This window comes from Eublepharis macularius, chromosome 1 (assembly GCF_028583425.1).
Source record: "Eublepharis macularius isolate TG4126 chromosome 1, MPM_Emac_v1.0, whole genome shotgun sequence".
In the NCBI taxonomy this organism is placed as follows: domain Eukaryota; kingdom Metazoa; phylum Chordata; class Lepidosauria; order Squamata; family Eublepharidae; genus Eublepharis; species Eublepharis macularius.
This window is the reverse complement of record NC_072790.1, coordinates 35,193,888-35,213,481: the sequence shown is the minus strand read 5'-3', so window position 1 is coordinate 35,213,481 and position 19,594 is coordinate 35,193,888. Positions and strand designations below refer to the sequence as shown.

The following is a 19,594-nucleotide window of genomic DNA, read 5'->3' as shown; positions in this document are numbered from 1 at the left end:
TCAGTTTCGGCTGCCTTAAAGGGAGAATCGCTGGAGGAAATTGTACGGAGGGCGGTTGGTGAAGCTATAAAACCCTTTGTTGACAAGCTGAATGAAACAGATCAAAGGGTGGGCTTAATTGAGAGTGAAGTGAAAACCATCAAGGAAGCAGCGGGGGGGGCAGAGAAGTCTGCTCGGGAAAGTGCGTCACTCGTGAAGGCTACGAATAAAGAGCTTAAACTGGTGGAGAATCAGTTGATCGGGCTACAAGTGGAACGAACACAGACAATTTTGCGCCTCCAGAATGTGAAAGAGGAGGAAAACGAGGACTTACGGGGTCTTGTCTCGGAACTATTGGCGACACCCGCGAGGGCAACTAAAGAAGAAGTTAAAAGCGCCATTTTGGAAGCCCGTCGGGCTACTTCAAAGTATGCAATGAAGCGTCAGTTGCCGCGCGAGATCATCATCGATTTTTCATCTAAGAGGATCTGGGACACTATCCTATACAATTCATACAATGCGGATTTGGACTTCTTGGGCAACAAAATTAAGATATTGAAAGACGTCCCATTTCTAGTCCGGAAAAGACGTTTTAAGTATAAAAAGTTCGCAGCTCTTCTGAGAGAACGTGGAATAAAGTACAAATGGTTATTTCCGGAAGGAATCTGGTTCACCCATAAAGATCAAGCCTTTAAGATATTATCAGAAGATCAACTAAGGGATTTTGAGGACAGGAACCCAGAATTCCAGTGCACCAAGCAAGACGAAAAGAAGTCTGAGGGGGAGGGGGAGGAAACGAGCACTGCGGCTGCAGTTGCGCAGAGAGAACTCCGTCCGGGACCCAGGAGGGGAAGAAAAATTTAACTTGAAATTAAATTGTAATTTGCATTTAGTAAGGTCAACCACTCCATCAATATAATATAAAGCTTTAACTTTTGAATAATGGCAGTATGAAGGGAAAACAGAAATGTAGTGTTTAGTGTTTAGTGTTTGTAGGGTACCTTCCCCTTTTTTCCACCCCTCCCTCCCTCTCTCTTTTTTCTCTCCTCTTTCCTATCCCTTGTGTTATTGTAGTCTTTTGTAGTTACTGTTCTGTAGGGTATGTATGTATGTAGTAGTTGTATGTTAGATATTGAAAATAAAAAATTATATATATATATAAAAAAAACCAAACTAAGTAAGAAAACCGGAAGTTCAGAAGAGGCTCTGGATCCAAGTTATCCACTCCTACCAGAACTGCACAACGCAGTTCAGATTTCCAGGCCTCGTGTACCGTAAGCGTAGCCTATTTATTTTTTAAAAAATTGTTCCTTCAAATTTGTTTATTTAAATGCTTTGATCCTACATTTCTCCTGCCAAGGAGGACTCGAGGCAATTTCCCAGTAAGTCACATGCAACACAGTTAAAAAGCAATAAAAACAACAGAAGTTGCTCACAGAGAACATTACAATAAGGGCAGCTTTGCCAGCTTATCCCTTACAAAAGCCCTCCCCTCAACAGTATCTGTTTTGCAGGAGTTTTTGGAAGATCAGCCTTGGGGAGGGCATTCCACAAAAATGGGGCCAGGCCAGGGCCATATTATTCATAAGGCTGCCTAGGCTTCAGCCTAGGGGCCCCTGCAGGGACTAGGAGCCCGTCCATTTTTTTTGCTGAGGCACCCCCCCCACATAAATTACAATTAATCGATTCTCTTATATAACCTCTATTAATAAGATAATTAACTGCTTCCTTATTGAAATGAAACAAATGTCTCTTATATTAAAACAATTGTCCAGAAATTATATATTTTAATACATAATAAAAAATTTATTCACTTCAAAATATTACAGTATTGAAGAACTACATGGATATAGGGCTATGAACTGCGGTCTAGCACCTACTTTACCAGGGTCAGGTTGTCAGCTGTAGTGGGGTTAAAAACTGAAGTGCCGGAGGGGGCCCGAAATACCTGAAAGCCTAGGGGCCCAGCCATGGGTTAATATGGCCCTGGGCCAGCCACAGCAAAACCTTGAGTAATTCTTGGTAATTCTCACCTTGTCATGTCTGTACCCCTACATCCATGCCATTGTTCTATGTACTGAATCATTGTTAATGCTGTGCCCTAATATCACATTATTCATACCGTAAGTGCTTTGTTGCTACAGACATTCTACAGGTGTCTTATCTCTTCTCAGTTCCTTATTCCTATCAAGTTATTGTCTGCTGCTTAGTTGCTTACATTGCTGTTGAGTAATCCTATGGACCTTCTATGGAAATGATTTGATTCCTGAATAAAACCTTTTAACCAAGAACCTGGATTTCTTGCTATATGGGTACAGGGGTCAGGCTGCCATAGCCTGTCATTCACAGAGTGACACACCTGTTGAAGCTCCAGCAGTGACTGGTTGAGTGGGATTAGTGATGCCACGTGGATTCATGCATAAATACCACACAAACACAGGCAACCTTTAAATATAAATGCTATGTGCTGTCCCATTTCCCATGTCCCTGCCCAGTTCTACCAGACAGCAGACATCACAGGGAGAAGCCATCAGGTTGGATCCAGAGCAAGGACAGCATGATAGAAGAGGCAGGAGGGAGTGACTTTGTCCCCTTCCTCCTCCCAACGCACATAGTTATTACTCTACATAGGCCCTGTGACCCCGGAAGTCAACTTTTCCAGGGTCAGAAATGGCTGCAATAAAGAAAGGAAAAATTGGCGCCTTCTGCTTGACACATTGCTGAATCCAGCCCCACCTACTTGCCTGGATGACAGACTAATTCTTAACAAAACTGTTTGTGATGTGAGCTGAAAAAGTTTTCACTGCTGGGCTTAGGGGGAAAAAATAAAAAAGGATAATGTGCCATGCAGTGCAAAGGCTATTTATCTGAACACAAAACAGGCGTACAATAATTATGAAAAACATGAGAAACATTAAAGCATTTTATTAATTTTGCGTTTTAACATCTTCCCCTGTGAGGCTGGCTGATTTTAAATCTTTTTGTAAGTTGACAACCCTCTGCTAGGTATGCAGTTGTTTCTCCCACTGCTTACTATCAGGAGAACAACGAGACTTTTGTTCTGAAGAAAGTACCAAAGACTGTATCAAAACACCTTATGTGTTCAGTAACAGGAAGGGCGGCTGATTCCCTTTCAGAGCTACCACAAAATCTGGAATACTTGACATGAAAAGTGTCCCAGAAAAGTTATTATTCTAACAGCGCAATCCTAAGAAGAGTTATTCCAGTCTAAGTCCATTGAAATCGGTGGGCTTAGACGGGAGTCACTCTCCTTAGGACTGTACTATAAGGCTTCCTAATCGCAGAAAAGGATTCATTGGGCTTCTGCTGATGTCGCAGAAACTTATAAGGATGACAGCTTGTGTAAGTCGTTCAAATATTAATTCTTCAACTCAAGGATTTCCTCCCCCCTCCCTCTTCAGAAGTACAGTTGAAACCAAAGACATGGGCTTTGTTTAGCCTTCGCAGGAACTGAATTGCAGTTTTGGTATTTGTAATTTTCAGTAAAGGAATAAGCAAACAAAACCACAAAGATATTGGTTTCAAGGCGGCTGCATTTTGCAATCCCGCACAAGCTTGCATTAGCTCTTAAAAGCGGTATCAGCCAGGGAAGTAAAACAAAAAAAGAATGTATAATCAAATCAGAAACGACGCACAGCAGGGCATCTTTCATTCCAAACATGGAAAATACTTTCTAGAAGAGTTCCTCTTGTGCTGCTGAGGGAAACGCTAACTGCGTCCAATACAAATTTATTTCCGTGCTTCAGCAGTCAAGGTTAGCCAACCAGTAGGGAGAAAACCCCTGAAAGCTCTTTGTTATCTACCTGGTGGACCATCTCAGAAGTGGCTTCCTCTCCAAGATTAATGGAACATTTGTATCCTGCTTTTCTTCCTAACGAGGACCCAAAGTGGCTTCCAACATCCTTCTCCCTTCCTCTATTTTATCCTCACAACCACCACCCTGTGTCTGAGAGTGACTGGCCCAAGGCCATCCAGTGAGCTTCCTTGGCATAACCATGGAGTCTATTCTGATACTCTAACCACTAGACCATGCTGGAAGGACATGCTCTGAATACCTAATTTACTATTTATTTATTTATTTATTTTTTATTTTATTACACTTCTAGACCGCCCTCCCCATCAGACAGGCTCAGGGCGGTGTAACAACATATGATTTTTACATGAAGATTAAAAACAATAAAAACATTATAAAAACATTAAAACATTATTCTATATACAATAAAATTGGCGGATATAAATATTAAAATACAGCATTTTAGACGCAGGGCTTGCCTCTTGCATCATGCCCTGCGTCACACTTATGAGCTCCTGCATGGGTGGTGGGTGGTCTTCAGTGGTATGGCCGGCGAGAGGACAGCCTAGTCCCCACCAAATGCCTGGCGGAACATCTCCGTCTTGCAGGCCCCGTCTTGCAGGCTATGTCACAGGCCCCATTATGCACAAGGAAAAAAATCAACTTAAAATCAGTAGCCAGAAAAAGATAAGGGTAAAAGTGGTCTCAAAACAACCAGAAAAAAACTCAAGGGGGAGGGGAACCAAAAATCCAAAGCAAAAATTAGATGCAAAAAAAATGCATACAGAAATCATACCAAAGCAGTATGGGGCCAGAACCGACCAAAAAACACATGCTGAAAAGCCCAGGGCCTAACCAGATGCAACCCTGGGAGTTCCATGATTGGAGATCCCAGCATTTTTAAATCAGGTGCTTGTGGGCCCAATGCTTATTAGAACAGCAGTATGAGAGAGTGTGTATATAAGCCTCCCCCCATGGCTTTTCCCCCAACCTGAAATGAGGCAAGGAGATGCTATTCACCTCCTTGGACAAAGATCAGCTCCCTCGGTCCATTTTCAGGTCTCTGACAGTACTGGTAAGAATTAAATTGCACCATTGACTGCACTCCTTGAGTCTGTGCAACATTACCTTGTTGGAAGAACTCCCTGGAAGAACTCCCTGCTGCCATCGCATTCCGACTAATTAAACCAAATATATTTCCAGACATACATAAATATTTAGAGCTGGTCCCTTTATTTTATTTATTAAAACATTTTTACCCAGCCTTTCCTTGTGGTTCAAGACAGCTTACAATAATAGATTAAAAATATTTACTGTTAAATCCAATAAAATAAATCCCAAATCCTCCCACTCCCTAAAAGATGCCTGTCATTCAAACCCCCTCAAGGAGCTTTGGCAAATAGGCAGGCTTGCAGCACCTCCTAAAGATCTCCAAGGTGGGAGCTCCCCTCACCTCTTCAGGCAGCCCATTCCACAGAGCTGGGGCCACAACGGAAGCGGCCCAAGCTCTGGTCGGAGCCAGATGGGCCGTCCTAACTGGTGGCATCGTCACAAGATGGCTGCCTGGAGACTGCAGTTGGTGCTCAGAGACATAGGGAAGAAGACAGTCCTTTAGAAGAAACACGGCTTAATAATGCTTCCAAGACAGCAGACTGAACTGGGGCAGGGGTGGTGGTGGAATATTTGGCTTCCTCGCATCACTTTAAAGAACTGACAGTCCTCTTTAAGCTCACAGTACAATTAGTCATTAGGGTGTACTTCTCTAGCACTGTTAAGCAATTTGTAATAACCCTTTCCTTTTAATAGGGTTAGGCATTACTTACAAGGCACAGCTGTCCAGAAAACTGAAACCTCCAGTTGTGAAGCAACAGCCTTGTTCATTAGCCTCCCTGATAGTCAAATCAGCTCTCAAGCCAGGGTTTAATGGCCTGCCGATGAATAATCAATGGCTCACTTTTCATCTGAGTGTGAAAATGAGAATAATCTAATTCATGGTCCCACCGGTAAGAAGCAAGGCCTTGGGTTCTGTTTCTATTCAGGGCTGATTTATAACCCAATGGAAACCTGATGTAAACATATAATCAATGAGTCCCATCATGGCTGATAACCACCCCCAACTGGCTCACTCCCTCGTCTCAAAAAGCCATCCCTTCAGGCTATTAGCTCCGTCCAGCTCCCTCTTTCTACTATCCCTGCCTGCTGCTTTTACCTTGGCCATCCGTTCAGACCAGCAGAGTCAGAAGTAATTTTATACGCAGCAGAGAGCGGGTGGAATTGATTTTTCACTCAGCACTCAGTTCCCATCTGAATAATTATCAATTTTACTGCCTCATAAAGGGAAGAGTCAAAATTTCAAATCAATTCAAAAGAGCTTCTGAGACTCGAGAAACTGTGTGCAAAGGGAAAGGTCAAAGTTGGCAGTGACCTCGGGAGATGATGTCAGATATGAGTACACTGAATGGCTGACATCAGAGGCACTCAATACGGCATGACTTGTGCTAATGCAAATCATATTTATGCTGACTACAGGAGACCAGTCATTAATATTTAAAAGAATACCTGAAAGCCTGCATTCAAACTAAATATAATGTATTCCGCAGATTGCGAAGCTAATAAAGACAGATCGCTGCTTATTCACACCCTATAAATTTCAAGGATTGCCAAGCATCATTAACACAAAACAGGTCACAAGGCAGGCAAATGCATAGAAATCCAGACTCAAGGCCCACATACCATTCTTGCTGATCAAATCACTGTGCTCAGAGTGAACTAAACTGGGGAACTCAGCGGGAGGAGAATTCTAAACGTGTTGCCAGGTTCTAACCAATTTATGCTCTAGAGCGACTTCCTCCAGGAAGTTGCCATGAGAAGCAGTAACGGCAACACATCACCATGCTGATGAGAACGCCTGTTATATACATCTCTAAATAAAATGCTGCATACTGGTTTCTATTTGGATTTATTTGGAGGCAACAGAGATCACATAAAGTAATTGGAACGGTAAATAATGATGATAAAACCTTGGTGAGTTTTAAATGGTTACCACCATTCCCTGCTACCTAGCCGTGAGTATAAGCGCTAGCTCAGTCAAGTATTTGCCAGCTCTTCTTCTAATTTTAGTAGGGTTGATTACACCCATAAACCCATGGAGTGATTTAAACATGGTACTTAGTTAACGGTCTAGTCTTAATTATGCCCCACGAATCTATCATTGGGAAATCAGAATTCTGGTACCAAAACTGAAATTGAGCTTTCAGCATCTGTGGTAGTGGGGTTGATTGTGGTCCTTTCCTCCCACTCCACTGAGCAAAGCTGGAAGCCTTCCTCCAGCTTAAGTGGCTTGTTCTGTGGAGGAGAAACTACTTAAGTTGAGAGAAGAAGAAGGTACTTTGGCGGATGGCTGGATCCACCCCAATAACTGGAACACAATTTTAACTCACTCCTATGACCTTCAGTCTTCTCTGAATCATTAAACTGTTGCCAATATCTGCTCTCAAAGTAAAAGATACATCAGAATAAACCTAAAGAATGTAAGATCAGAATAAACGCCTAGGAACTGAGGTGCCGTGGTAATGTGTGATCAGTTTAGAAGGGTCACATAGACATAGGAGCAGACTGTGTAAACCAAAGAAGGAAGGAAGGCAATAAGAAGGCCTCCTTGGGTACTCTTGCATTCTGGGTAGTTCACTTCCATCTTGCTCCTTCCCATGGCAGTAGCACAGATATCAGAGCTGACAGGGAACCCTTGCCACTTCTGATTTTGGCACTGCTGATGTAAGTGGAGAAGGGTACCCTTGACACACTCCTTCATACAGTGTCTAACCTCACCTGCCACACAAGATATTGTTCACATCTGCTGGGGAAAATATGGGGCTTTCTTGCTGGGAGGAGGGGAGCAGCCCAGCGGGGGAGAGGTGTTACATTTTTCAGTGAGAAAACAGCAGGAAACGTTTTTTAAATGCCCTCATTCTTTGCCTCAAAAAAGCAGACCAAGAAGCTGCATTTGGAAAACAAAATGCCCTTTGAAATAATTGTGGAACATCATGTGGAATTTCCAATGAAGAAAATGAGAGCTGATAAAAAAGAGAGAGATACAGAGACAGATAGAAAAACGTATGAAAATAAAACATTGCCTCAGTTTACCTGCTGCAGCACTTCTGAATTCTGTTGCATAAAGAGCAGTAATCTTTGCCCATCTTGGGAAATCTCTCTACATCTGAGGGGCTTCTTGCCTTCTTTTGCTATGTGCTTGTAGAGGTAGGTGACAATGTAGTCTAAACTAGCACAACAGCTGGAGGAGACAATGGTATCTGTGCACACAATGAAATAAAATGTCGTTATTTCTGAAATTTTCATTTATTAACAATGTTCTGCACTGAAGAAGAAAGGAAAAGCGCTAGTTTGCAATATGATTAGATAGCTAGGTAACATGTTTCACCCTATGATTGCTCTAGTTCTGCAGGTTTCACATATTCCAAAGTAGATTTCCTGCTACGGACCCTTTATCTCGCTCTCTACTCAGCACAGGGGGACTGCCATACCCCACTGATAGCCTGCCTGGTTGCAAGCTCTCCTGCTGCGTGTTACAAATTGCAGGATTCCAGCTGTTTCTTTATTGCTAGGAAATTATGAATTCTGAAGAGTTTGTGCTTGGAGAATAAAACATGATTTTGTTTCCTTGCTTTAAAATTGAGCACGAACCCTTCCGCCATCAGAAATGCAAATAAAACTAAAGACACAGGTTGAATACCTGATGACATTAAGGAGATATTTTAAAAAGTGCTCAAAACTCACTTCTTTATTAGTCTAGTATCTGTCTTCATCGGAGGTCCCCAACATGGTGCCTGTGGGCACTATGGTGCCCGTTGACACTTTTCCTGGTGCATAAATGATTTTAGAAAGTGAGTGGAGCCAGGTGGGGCAGTTGCCCAGCATCCGCTGGAGATCTGATTGGCTAGGCAGATTAAAATAACATTGTTTCAGCAGCAGCTGCTATGACAGTGATGGTTTTATTGTTTCTCACACCTCTTTCACAGCGTATTTTTTAAAGTTCTCCTTTTCGCAGCATATATTTAAAGTTCTCCCTTGCACTTAGGCTTCCTCTGAGTGTATGGCTCTGCCTCCTGTGTCAATCATTTTGTGGTTGGCTCCGCCTCCTGTGGCAGGCATTTTGTGGTTACACCCACCACCACCAGAATTCCAAAAGTGCCTTCAGGCTTAAACAGGTTGGGGACCCTGGTCTATATTTTTAATCCTGCTTTTCGTCCAAAGAGTTCAGGGCAGCACAAATCCATTTCTTTTCCCCACTGTATCCTTGCTACAACCCTATGGGGTAGCAAAGAGAGCATAACTGGCCCAAGTTTACCCAGCAAGCTTTACGGCAGTGTGGGGATTTGAACTAACTATTACTCTGTTTCTCAAAACACTGAAGCTCTGTTTAGATGGGAAGTGGAGTAAGAGGTGAAAGGAAAGGAATGCCTAGTTGGATACTTAATTTGGTTTCCTTTTATTATCTGAATATAATGATGCAGTCTCTACTAGTGCTTTTGGATTATGTTGCAAGTAACTGGAGCACAGGGATCATGTTACATCTTTACTAATCGAAGTCAGAGCAAAGGAGACTCATTACAGGACTAAAACCTATTCTGTATTCAATGCACATTGATGTGTCTTTCTGAATCATATGTTACTTTTGGTGCTCACCACCAGCATAAAGTGAGGCAACAGTTTGCCTTTCCCACCACAAAGTAGGGCAACATGCTTATTGCAACACTTCTATACCTTTGTAAGTTCAATACAGTCAACAGAATCCATGTACTTACTGTCTCAATCATTTTCATAATAATAATATTTGATTTATATACCGCCCTTCAAGACAACTTAATGCCCACTCAGAGCAGTTTACAAATCATTATTATCCCCACAATAATTACCCTGCGAGGTGGGTCGGGCTGAGAGAGCTCCGGAGAGCTGTGACTGACCTGAGATCACACAGTTGGCTATAAACGGAGAAGTGGAGAATCAAACCCGGTTCTCCAGGTAAGAGTCCCACCGCTTCAAACCACTACACCAAACTAGTTGTTCCTTGGAGAACATTTATAATATTTGCACTAGCTAGAACTCCCCCTGCCCCTAGCCTATTCTTCTGATAAAAAACACTACCTCTTGTATTTTCATCACACCGTATTACCTTACTCCAATGCATGCTGTTCTAGTGTTGGGAAAATCTACTTGTTTATATGTACCAGCAAATGGAATCTGGCCAATCTCATTCCATTTCTTCTTATTGGATCCTGCAGTCCTCTTTCTTAATACAAGGATTTCTCTTATGTCACTCTGTATCCAAATGCAACTTCTCTTACAATTCCAGCATCAGTCATAATTTTTTTTGCTATTTGGAATCATTTATTTTTCTTAGAGAAAGGAGATGTTGAAATGATACCAGTATGAGAAATAACACATCCTGTTCACGGAAGCATGGCAGTATTTAAGGATTTGACCTGCTCCTTAGCAAGCTGACCGCTGCACTTTAATTGGCTTGGTGGGGTAAGACTTTGAGAGATTACAGGTTTGGTTTGGGATGCTTTGCTTTTGGAGAAGTGCATGCATACACAAGCATTAAACTGTTAAAATATTCATTTGGAGGAAAAAAAGAAAAGCCTACAATAGACACAATTAAGTGTATCCCCCTAAACTGTGCTATGTGGAAGCTTGCCAATATTGAAGCGAGCATCTGAGAACTTCCCTCTAGACTCCGGAATGTTGAGCTGTGCCAGTTCTGCTTCATAAATGTTGTTTTGAAGTTTACTTGTATTTGAACACCACTGCAATACATTTTTTTCCAAAGCTAAGTTCTCCTGAGGTCTTTGGAAGGCTTTTGCAGACAATATAGCTACAATTAGTCTCGAGACTCTCTTAATCTTACCAAGTATGAAGCATATTTCTGACTGGCTTCAAATGGAAGTGAACATTCACAACTCTTCTCTGGGGAGTTTCACTCTTTGCAGAATCTCACTCTACCCACCTCATTCACTGTTTCACCATCATATTAATATCTCATCTTTCCAACTTGTTGCTCAGGGAGGCATACAAAGTTGTCCCATTTTATTGACAGCAACCTTATGAGGTATTGAATTCCACACAAACAAATGAAGCTGCCTTATACTGAATCAGACCAGTGATCCACCAAGGTCAGTACTGTCTGCTCAGACTGGTAGGGGCTGTTCAGGGTCTCAGGTAGAGGTTTCATATCACCTATTACTTGATCCTTTTAACTGGTGATGTTGGGGACTGAACCCGAGGCCTTCTACTTGTCAAGCAAATGCTCTTTCTCTTCTCAGCATTCATGCCACACAGAATGGAATTCATTCCATTAAATACTGAGTTTAGAAACATATATTGAGGGCATTTTTAATTCAAGGAAGGAAGGAAGGAAGGAAGGAAGGAAGGAAGGAAGGAAGGAAGGAAGGAAGGAAGGAAGGAAGGAAGGAAGGAAGGAAGGCAAAACCAAGCATTTCCTGCCCTTGGAGCAAACCATCCTGAACTCTGTAGTACTACCTGAGGCAACAAAATGAACAATGAACTTAAGCCTGTTTCATATAAAACTTTTGCCCTAGAGTGAGACTGGGGAAAAAACAACATCAAAATGCATAGAGTCATGATGATTTGTCAAAATGAAGAGTTGATTTTACCGCAGATAAAGCACATTTGGTAGAGGCAATGGGCGCTCCTTTCCCAGCTCAGGTAATCATGACGATATGGACACTCATGAGGGAACAACCATGTACACACTTCCTGCCCAACATGTAGCCTCTAATAATTTAGTCAAAGTAGGAGCTAAGTAACAACAAAAATAACTGAGGGGAAAATGGCTGATTGTGAGGAGGTGTATGGTATCACTAAGGAAAAACCAAAAGTGCTTGAACATATGCTCCAACGCACGTTAAAAAAAGAAAACTGGACATTTTATGAAATACGTACAGGAATAAGGGACATGATTTACAGCTTTGATACCCAAGAAACAGTCCAGAAAGAATTTGAATTACACCATCTTGAAGAAAAATTTTGAAACTGCCAAAACAAACAAACAAAAAACCATAAAAGCCAGCACAGAACGCGTCTTTAACCATGTTTCAGTGAACCTTGCTACACAGGCAGTATCAAAAATGCCAATGGGGTGTATTCTATCCCAGGGATGTTCCAGTAGAAGTGGATCTTTCCCTTGCTTTCTCTACCATAAGTTAATGCTAGTGTTCCTGGAGACTTTTGCGCACAAAACATGCAGGGCTAAGGGGCAGCGGGGAGGAAAGGAATTGCAGCAGTGAGGAGAGGAACTGGGTACGATTGTTCCTTCTTTTTCTTGCATCAGTGGAACAGCTACACCACGTTGCCATGAGTGCAAAGACTTCCAGCTGTGGAACATGACTTTTTGGGGTCTCCCCTCCCATTTAAGCCTGAACTGATCCCCTCTTCTCCAGGAGCTGGATTTGGGGGCGAGTGCATGGAAATCTCGGCACTCACAAAAATGCAGGGCTGAGTCCATACCAGCAGCTGGGATCAGGACGGGAATTTATATTAGGAAACCAGCTTAAAAGGAAAAAGTTAAACAACCCCTTTTCCCGCAGCTCCCTTGGAGATGAGGGAGGCATGAATGCTTTTAGTTTTAAAGGAAACTGGAAGACCTTGATCATGGTCTTTTGCATTACATGTAGTTTTGCCCTCAATAATAGAGCTCAGAGTAGGAATAGGCAGAAACTCCCATTGATTTTTATTTAAAAGCATCTGGAATAGAGCAGGGGAGGGGACAAAACTGGCTCCTCATTTAGACACTGGAATATCCACAGCAGGTTTAGTTCCTATTCTTCAACACACTACTTAACAGGGGTTTGCGCTTCCTGTGGTAACATCCAAAGTGGCAACTTTAGTGATTAGACTGTCAGACTAGGATCTAGGAGATGTGCGTTTAAATGTCCACCCTGCCATGGAAGCTGAAAGGCTGATCTCAGACAAGTCAGCCTAGCCTACCCCATAGGGTAGTTGTGAGGATAAAATGGAGGAAGGGAGAACAATACTGTAAGCTGCTTTATGCCCCCACTGGAGTATAACTATAAATAAATCATCTCCCTGAGGTTAAGATGACTGAGCTCTACTCATGTACCTGGAATATATACATCTCCTCTGTGGTGGGCTTTTCCGTCTGTGGATGTTACCACAGGATGCACAAAAAAGAAAGTGCAAGTCGACTGCCACTTGCCCAGCAATGCCCCAAAGCAATTCAGATAATCTTCTCCCTAACGTGCCTCCACTTTTAACATTACAGCTGTTCAAATGTCCAACACTTTTTACAGATTTTAAACAGATTCAACTAGCTTTTAATAGACAGATTTTTTTGGTTTCCTCTTAAGTTGTTTACATGGGAGGAGCGCTGCCACAATGATCGCATGCACAGATCCATCAGTCCATATGCAGAAAGTGAACTTAAGAGCAGCCAGGCTGCACCAGACCAACTAGTCCACTAGCCTCTTTCATGCAGTGGCCAAAAGCCAGAGGGCCATGGAAGAGCTACAAGCAGCGTACAAACATAAATAGTATAATGCAAAAAAAGTATCAGAACTATTCAGTTCAGATGAGAAGCTGCTACATGAGAAAAGGAAATGTAGTTAGTCAGGTGTCTTTATGGCTTACTTTTAGTACTTCACAGTTGTTTTAAAGCACAGAATTAAGCCTACTATACTGGCCAGCAAGGGAAGGAAGGAATTGCTTCCTTTTCCATTTTCCCAGAGGCGTTAGCCGTGTTAGTCTGTAGTTGCACAATAGTAAAGAGTCCAGTAGCACCTTTAAGACTAACCAACTTTTTTGTAGCATAAGCTTTCGAGAATTACAGCTTTGTCATGCATCTGATGAAGGGGGCTGTAGTTCTCGAAAGCTTATGCTACAATAAAGTTGGTTAGTCTTAAAGGTGCTACTGGACTCTACTATTTTCCAGTTTTGGCCCTTTTGTGAACATTATGCCTTAACTCCGTCCTTAAGTGTTATTTTTTTTGCCCTTGAATTTCTCTAAATATTTAAGTATCTCCAACTGATTCAGACTATTGTTGTTCAGCAATACATGAGACACAGCAAATTTAATCTTTGGAAGGCCACTATATGTGATATCCTCCCTGACCTCTCTCTGATGCATGCTTGTGGAGGAAGAGACTGCCTTGCCTTGCCTTCTTGCCCTATCTGACACACCTGAAGCCGCTGGACATCCCTGCACAGGTATGCTTTTCCAATAGTACTGAAAATCTAATGCCACGTAGGCTCCTGATTTTCCCGAGTTTTACCTGGGACTTCTATTGCACTGTTTATTTAGGCTTATAGACCTGGGGTTTAATGCACATTCACCCTGTTCAAACGTTATGTGCACACACAGCAAGCCAATGTGACAAGTGTGCTCTGAGAGAAAGCCAGAAAGGGGGCATCTTGCTTCCTTTCCACAGGCAAGATATCTGGGGGGAAAGCATTATCCAAATCAGGCCAGGAAATCTAGTAATATACCTTACTACATTTCTACTTCTCCTAATCAGATTACAGGCTAGCCTAAGAGGAAAAATACGGAATTTTTCAGAAAACCTTGCAGCCTTCTCCCTTTCTGAAAAGAATCTGGGTCTCCCTAAAAGGGTCCCTTCTCTCCTCTCTTTAAAAAAGACCGACTAAGAAATGCTTGATTTGAAAAAAGGAGACACTATGGTTCAAAATAATGTTGAGAATATAAACTGTTTCAATTCCATATTTGTACTTTTTTGTGCCATCACATCGCAGCCAACTTATGGTAACACAGTAGGGTTTTCAACGCAAGGGACTAACAGAGGTGGTTTGCCACTGCTCTCCTCTGCCTAGTGATCAGTGACTTCCTTAGTGGCCTCCCATCCAAATACTGACCAAGGCTGACCCTCCTTAGTTTCCAAGACCTGACGAAGTCTGGCTACCTGGACCATCCAGGTCAGGGCAATATAGTTCAAAATAATGGTTGATAATAGACTGTTTCAATTCAATAATTCTACCAGGCACCGCAAAAAGCTTCCGTGAATCTGTTAGGTTTTTTGCTCCCGTGTTCAGGTTGCCTCTAAGTAACGGTAAGAACTGGATATAAATTGAATCCTAAGTATTTAGCAACTGCTGTTGAATAATTGGCTCCGTCTGTGTCCTGTTTTATGTAATTGGAGGATCTTGCCCTTTATGGCTTCCCTACTAAAAAGTTTCCTATCCTGTAAACTGCACAGGAAAGTAATGAACACCATGAACTTCACGAAATGTATTTGGAAATGCATATTTCATAAGCAGATTCTGCAGTACTTTTAAACCAGCGCTTTGACTCTATTTGTTTTAAAATTGAATAACACAAAGTAAATCACTAACGTCCATTTAGAAAACCAGTAGCTGCTCTAAACATGCTGATACGGTACAAGTAGATATTTTATATTCTTCTGTAAGTGATCTTAGCAGCACAGTGGAGAGGTCTATCCTCTCATCTGCTCACGAGGATGCAATTTAAGTATTAAGAGCTACTTATATTTTCCCATAACTGTATATCAAAGATGCTTGTGGCACTCATTTTTCTTCCTATTGCAAGGATGTAACAGAGGAGGACGTTATGCAAGACCCCCATGCTGATTTTAATGGACAAGCAGGGTCATTTGTTGAAGCTGAATGGAGCCCTTATTGCATTTTACTCAAGGCAAGACAGACAAACAACAAATAACAAACAAGTTAAGGGGGAAAATGACAATTGTTGCTCTGGTAAATAGGGAGGAAGTGTCTACAGCAGTGCTGCCTGGGAAAAATCCGATCAGCGGCCTAGAAAATGAGAAAAAAAGAATCCAGTATTCTGCATCCCAGCTCTTCTTTGCATAAGGATGATGAAGGTGAAGCAATTAAAAATATGTGAATGGGCCTATTTGGCCATAACAATATTATTTTATGAACAGAGATGGAAGAAGGAAAGATTGTAAACTGCTTGACAAAACACTATTTAGCATGCCATAATTTAAGAGTTTTAAGATGAAGATAAGAGGTCTGAGCATGATTCTCTTCTCTGATCGGTCTCCTTTTACCAGAATGATCTCTTTTAAAAGAGAGTCAACTTGAAAAGTAAACCAATTAATGCATTTAACAGCCAATTAAAAAACAAAAACAAAATATGACTGGACAGGAAGAAAAAAACCCGATGCTTTCATTTCAGTTAATGAATAGCAATATGTTATCAATCAAAGGAAAATGAGAATGGCTGCCACATGGCGACTAGTGAGAACATGACAAACAGGAAGCATTAAAAGGTTTCAATTCACTGAGTCAGCTGTGAAAAAGCCAGGTAAACACTTTCGGAAAAGACCGTTGAAGTGTTTATCCTTACTATGAAGTGGAGAGGAGGGCTACCATTACACATGATTTACAACCAACGTATTCCATAGGAATAAACATTATCGCAGTGTACCAAATGCAAAGTATCAAACCACAGAGTTTCTATTCAGGTTTTTTTTTTTGTAAAACCCAAACACAATGTTGAGATGCAGCTTTCATAGCTTTTGTTCTACTGTTTGACCCAAAGCATTATAATCACGGCCAAACAAAAAGAATGGGGAGGGGAATAAAAGTTTAAAAAAAAATGAAAAAAAGAAATCTCCGCGGAAAATAAACTTCAAAAACGACAAATGTTGACTGCCTTGCTGTCATGATCGCCCCTTCAATTTTACTAAGTACAGGAAACAGTTTGTACACTTAATGCTTTAATGTTAGCAGCAGATCTGAGAGTATCATTTAATTGCCAGACCGTATTTGCCAATTACTGAGGCATGCTAAAATCATGGCTGCCACTTTCAACAGAGCACGTTTAGGAAGGGCTCTGTTGGATCAGACCAGTAGTTCCTCTAGTCTGGCATCTTGTTTCACACAGTGGCCAACCAGTGGCCCTGGAGGGTCAGTGAACAGGGCATGGAAGCCGAGGCATTCTCCCGAGGCTGCCTCCCAGCACTGGTATTCACAGCTTTACTGCCCGGGGAAGACTGAGATCTTAAAATGGCCCAGAAGGCAAGCCAGACCGAGCAGACCCTGTGGCACTATAAGCCAGCACCACAGAGGCATCTTGGCTCAGACCTAGGCCAGCAGAAACACTTGTTGACTCTGTACTGAAGGAATCAATGGATGAGCTGGCAACCACTGCTGGCCACATCTGAGAGAGGTGCTTTCTGCAGTGTTGGTAGAGCTCATGGGGTTTGGCTCAGCTTACTCCTGGCTACCAGTGGCTCTGGGGGGGGGGTGGCCCTCCAGAAACTTTCCCTGTAAGCTTAATGGCCAGTCTACCCCGTTTATAGTTTTTGAATGTGGAAGCAGTGGCGTAGCATGGGGAGGACAAGAGGGGCGGTTGCCCCAGGTGCAAAATTTGTGGGGGGCGCAAGAGACCACGCTGCGCCCTTGGAGAGGCTGCCTGCACCCCCCGCATGCTGATGGGCAGCCGGCTCACTGGGCACTGAGCTGGCCTTCCTACAGCAGGCCGTGCAGGATGTGGCCGCCCCCCTCTGCAGCGGCCACCCGCGCCGCCGCAGCGAGCTCGGCCTGCTGCAGGAAAGCCGGCTCAGCACCCAGCAAGCCAGCCACCCCATCAGCGCACGGGCAGCGCGGGCGGCCTTCCCAAGGGCGCGGCGCAGTCTCCACTCTGCCGCAGTTGCCCATGCTGCTGCGCCCTTGGGGTGGCCACTTTCGCTGCTTGCAGCTGATGGGGCAGCTGGCTCTCGGCGCCCAGCAAGCTGGCAGCCCCGTCAGCTGCAAATGGTGAAACCTGCCACCCAAAGGCTGTGGGTGGCTGCGGCGGACAAGTTGGCCACATCCTGTGCGATGACATCACTGCTTTTAATGGATGTAGGGCAGTGGTACTCACTTTGTAGCTCACGGAGAGCCACATTTGCACTTGCTATCAATCACAAAACCCCACATTTACTTCCACCTTTGACATGAGACCTGCACCTCAGGGACAACTGCAGTTTACCTGTTCTTCTGGTGATGGCTGTCAACCACAAGACCCATTGGGCAAGGACCCTGCCCACCTTCCTGAACCATGGGGTAGGTGCTGTCATGGTGGTGGAGAAGAACATGTGTGCATATGGGAGGACTTGCCCCACTTGCTCCCCTTCTTTCCTACTACAGAGGATGCAGAGAAATGCTTTTTATTTGTAGATGTGGACTGTATTGAAACCTCTACCCCCAGTTTAAAAACTGTCTCTTCGCTGAGAACAGATAAAAAAGGGGAGGGAAAGCCAGATGCTTTCTAAACTGCACCCAGCGTTGGTCATTCATTTCGTCATACCGATGTGGCCAGAAGACATTCTGATAAAAGCATACACTTTCAAGGTGTGATTGTGTGTGGGGTGGAGGTGGGGGATACAGGACTAAAATGCCAGAAAGGTTTCTTCCTGGAACCTCCAGGAAAAGCCTCTCTGACTTCCCCAGTCAGAGAGAGAGCAGGTCAGGACCCTTGCCCATCTCTGGGCAGGTCAGAGAGGGAATAAAACCTCCCGGCATAGGGAGGAGTGTCTCTTTGGCTGATCTGAGCTGGAAGCTAAAGGAGCTGAGAGCTGGTTCCTTGTAGGTAGTGGCCATTGCTCATTTGGAGGCTGGAGGCCTGAACTATGAAAGGTATGAGGACTTCTCAGTAGGCTAGAACTTTCTACCTGTGGCTTGAGGTGCACTAGGGCTCTGTATGTATGTGTGGAACATGTGCTGCTTCTCACTCCTGCCCCTTCTTTCTCCTTCCTGTTATCCAATCCAGCCCAGCCAGGAGTTTCTAGCCCATGCCTGGAAGAACAGCCAGGCACAAAGGTGAGAACTTGGAGCACAGTCTGAACTCTTTAAAGAGAAAGACCTTTATTTACTAAAACACAAACGGAAATCATTAGAGCGCAAGTGCATTGGAAAACTGTATCACAACACTACAGGGGACTGTAGAACTAAGAAAAGAAAAATCAACACAATGGAGGCTAGCTAAACTGTACAGTCACCGGTGTTACCTTGGCATCCCCTCCTTGGTGTGGAAACATCCATAGAACATCAGAAATAGAAGCTGCTCAAGACAGACTTCACTCTACTCCATCCCTTGTTCCTTAGTCCTGACTTGCAGTTCTTCTGACTAGGTGCCTGGTCCTTTTAATCCTTCCTGTCCCAGTTGGGTGAATTTCTCTTTGCCTCATTGTGAGTTTGGGAGAGGAGCCTCATGTGGATTATTCTTCAACCTTTTCTTTGATTAACTTTGGGCACAGGTCTCAAACCTTTATGGCCCAACTCAGGTCATCCAAATAGCCATCCATCTTGCCCCCTCCTGGCATTTGGGCAAATGGTTATCCATGCATGAAACGCACCTCCATTCAACTTGCACAGTTAATAGCCCCAGTTCCAGAGAAAGAGTGTTTTTTTCTCTGAGATTGGGGCCTCCTGTGTTGCATCTTCCTCCTCTGTCATAACAGCTGCCACATTAGAGAAAAGAGCTCAGAATTGCTACAGGTGACATGTCAAAGAGGCTCCCAAACCACTGAGTATTACTGATTTAGGGTACATCTATACAGTTAACTCTGAAGACATTTTCATTGCATTTCCAAGAAAGAAATACTTGGTGTTTGTGGGCAATCAGGATAGTCTCTCTCTCACACACACACCCACCCACCTACTTTGATCTCCTTGTGTAAGACAAGCTGAACGAGAACATGAAATGCTTGGAATACCACAGAGAAGCCCAGCAGGTACAGATGAGAGTGATGGACGAGGATCTGGGAA

The 19,594-nt window shown here is 43.2% G+C and overlaps 1 protein-coding gene across 1 annotated transcript in view; it reads right to left on the bottom strand.

The window, feature by feature from the left end:
* RANBP17 (RAN binding protein 17) overlaps positions 1-19,594 on the bottom strand; it is a 249,739-nt gene that overhangs the window by 30,029 nt on the left and 200,116 nt on the right. The window contains exon 25 of the mRNA XM_054994554.1: positions 7,937-8,103. Within this exon, the coding sequence (XP_054850529.1) occupies positions 7,937-8,103 (167 nt within the window). The remainder of the gene's footprint in view (positions 1-7,936; positions 8,104-19,594) is intronic.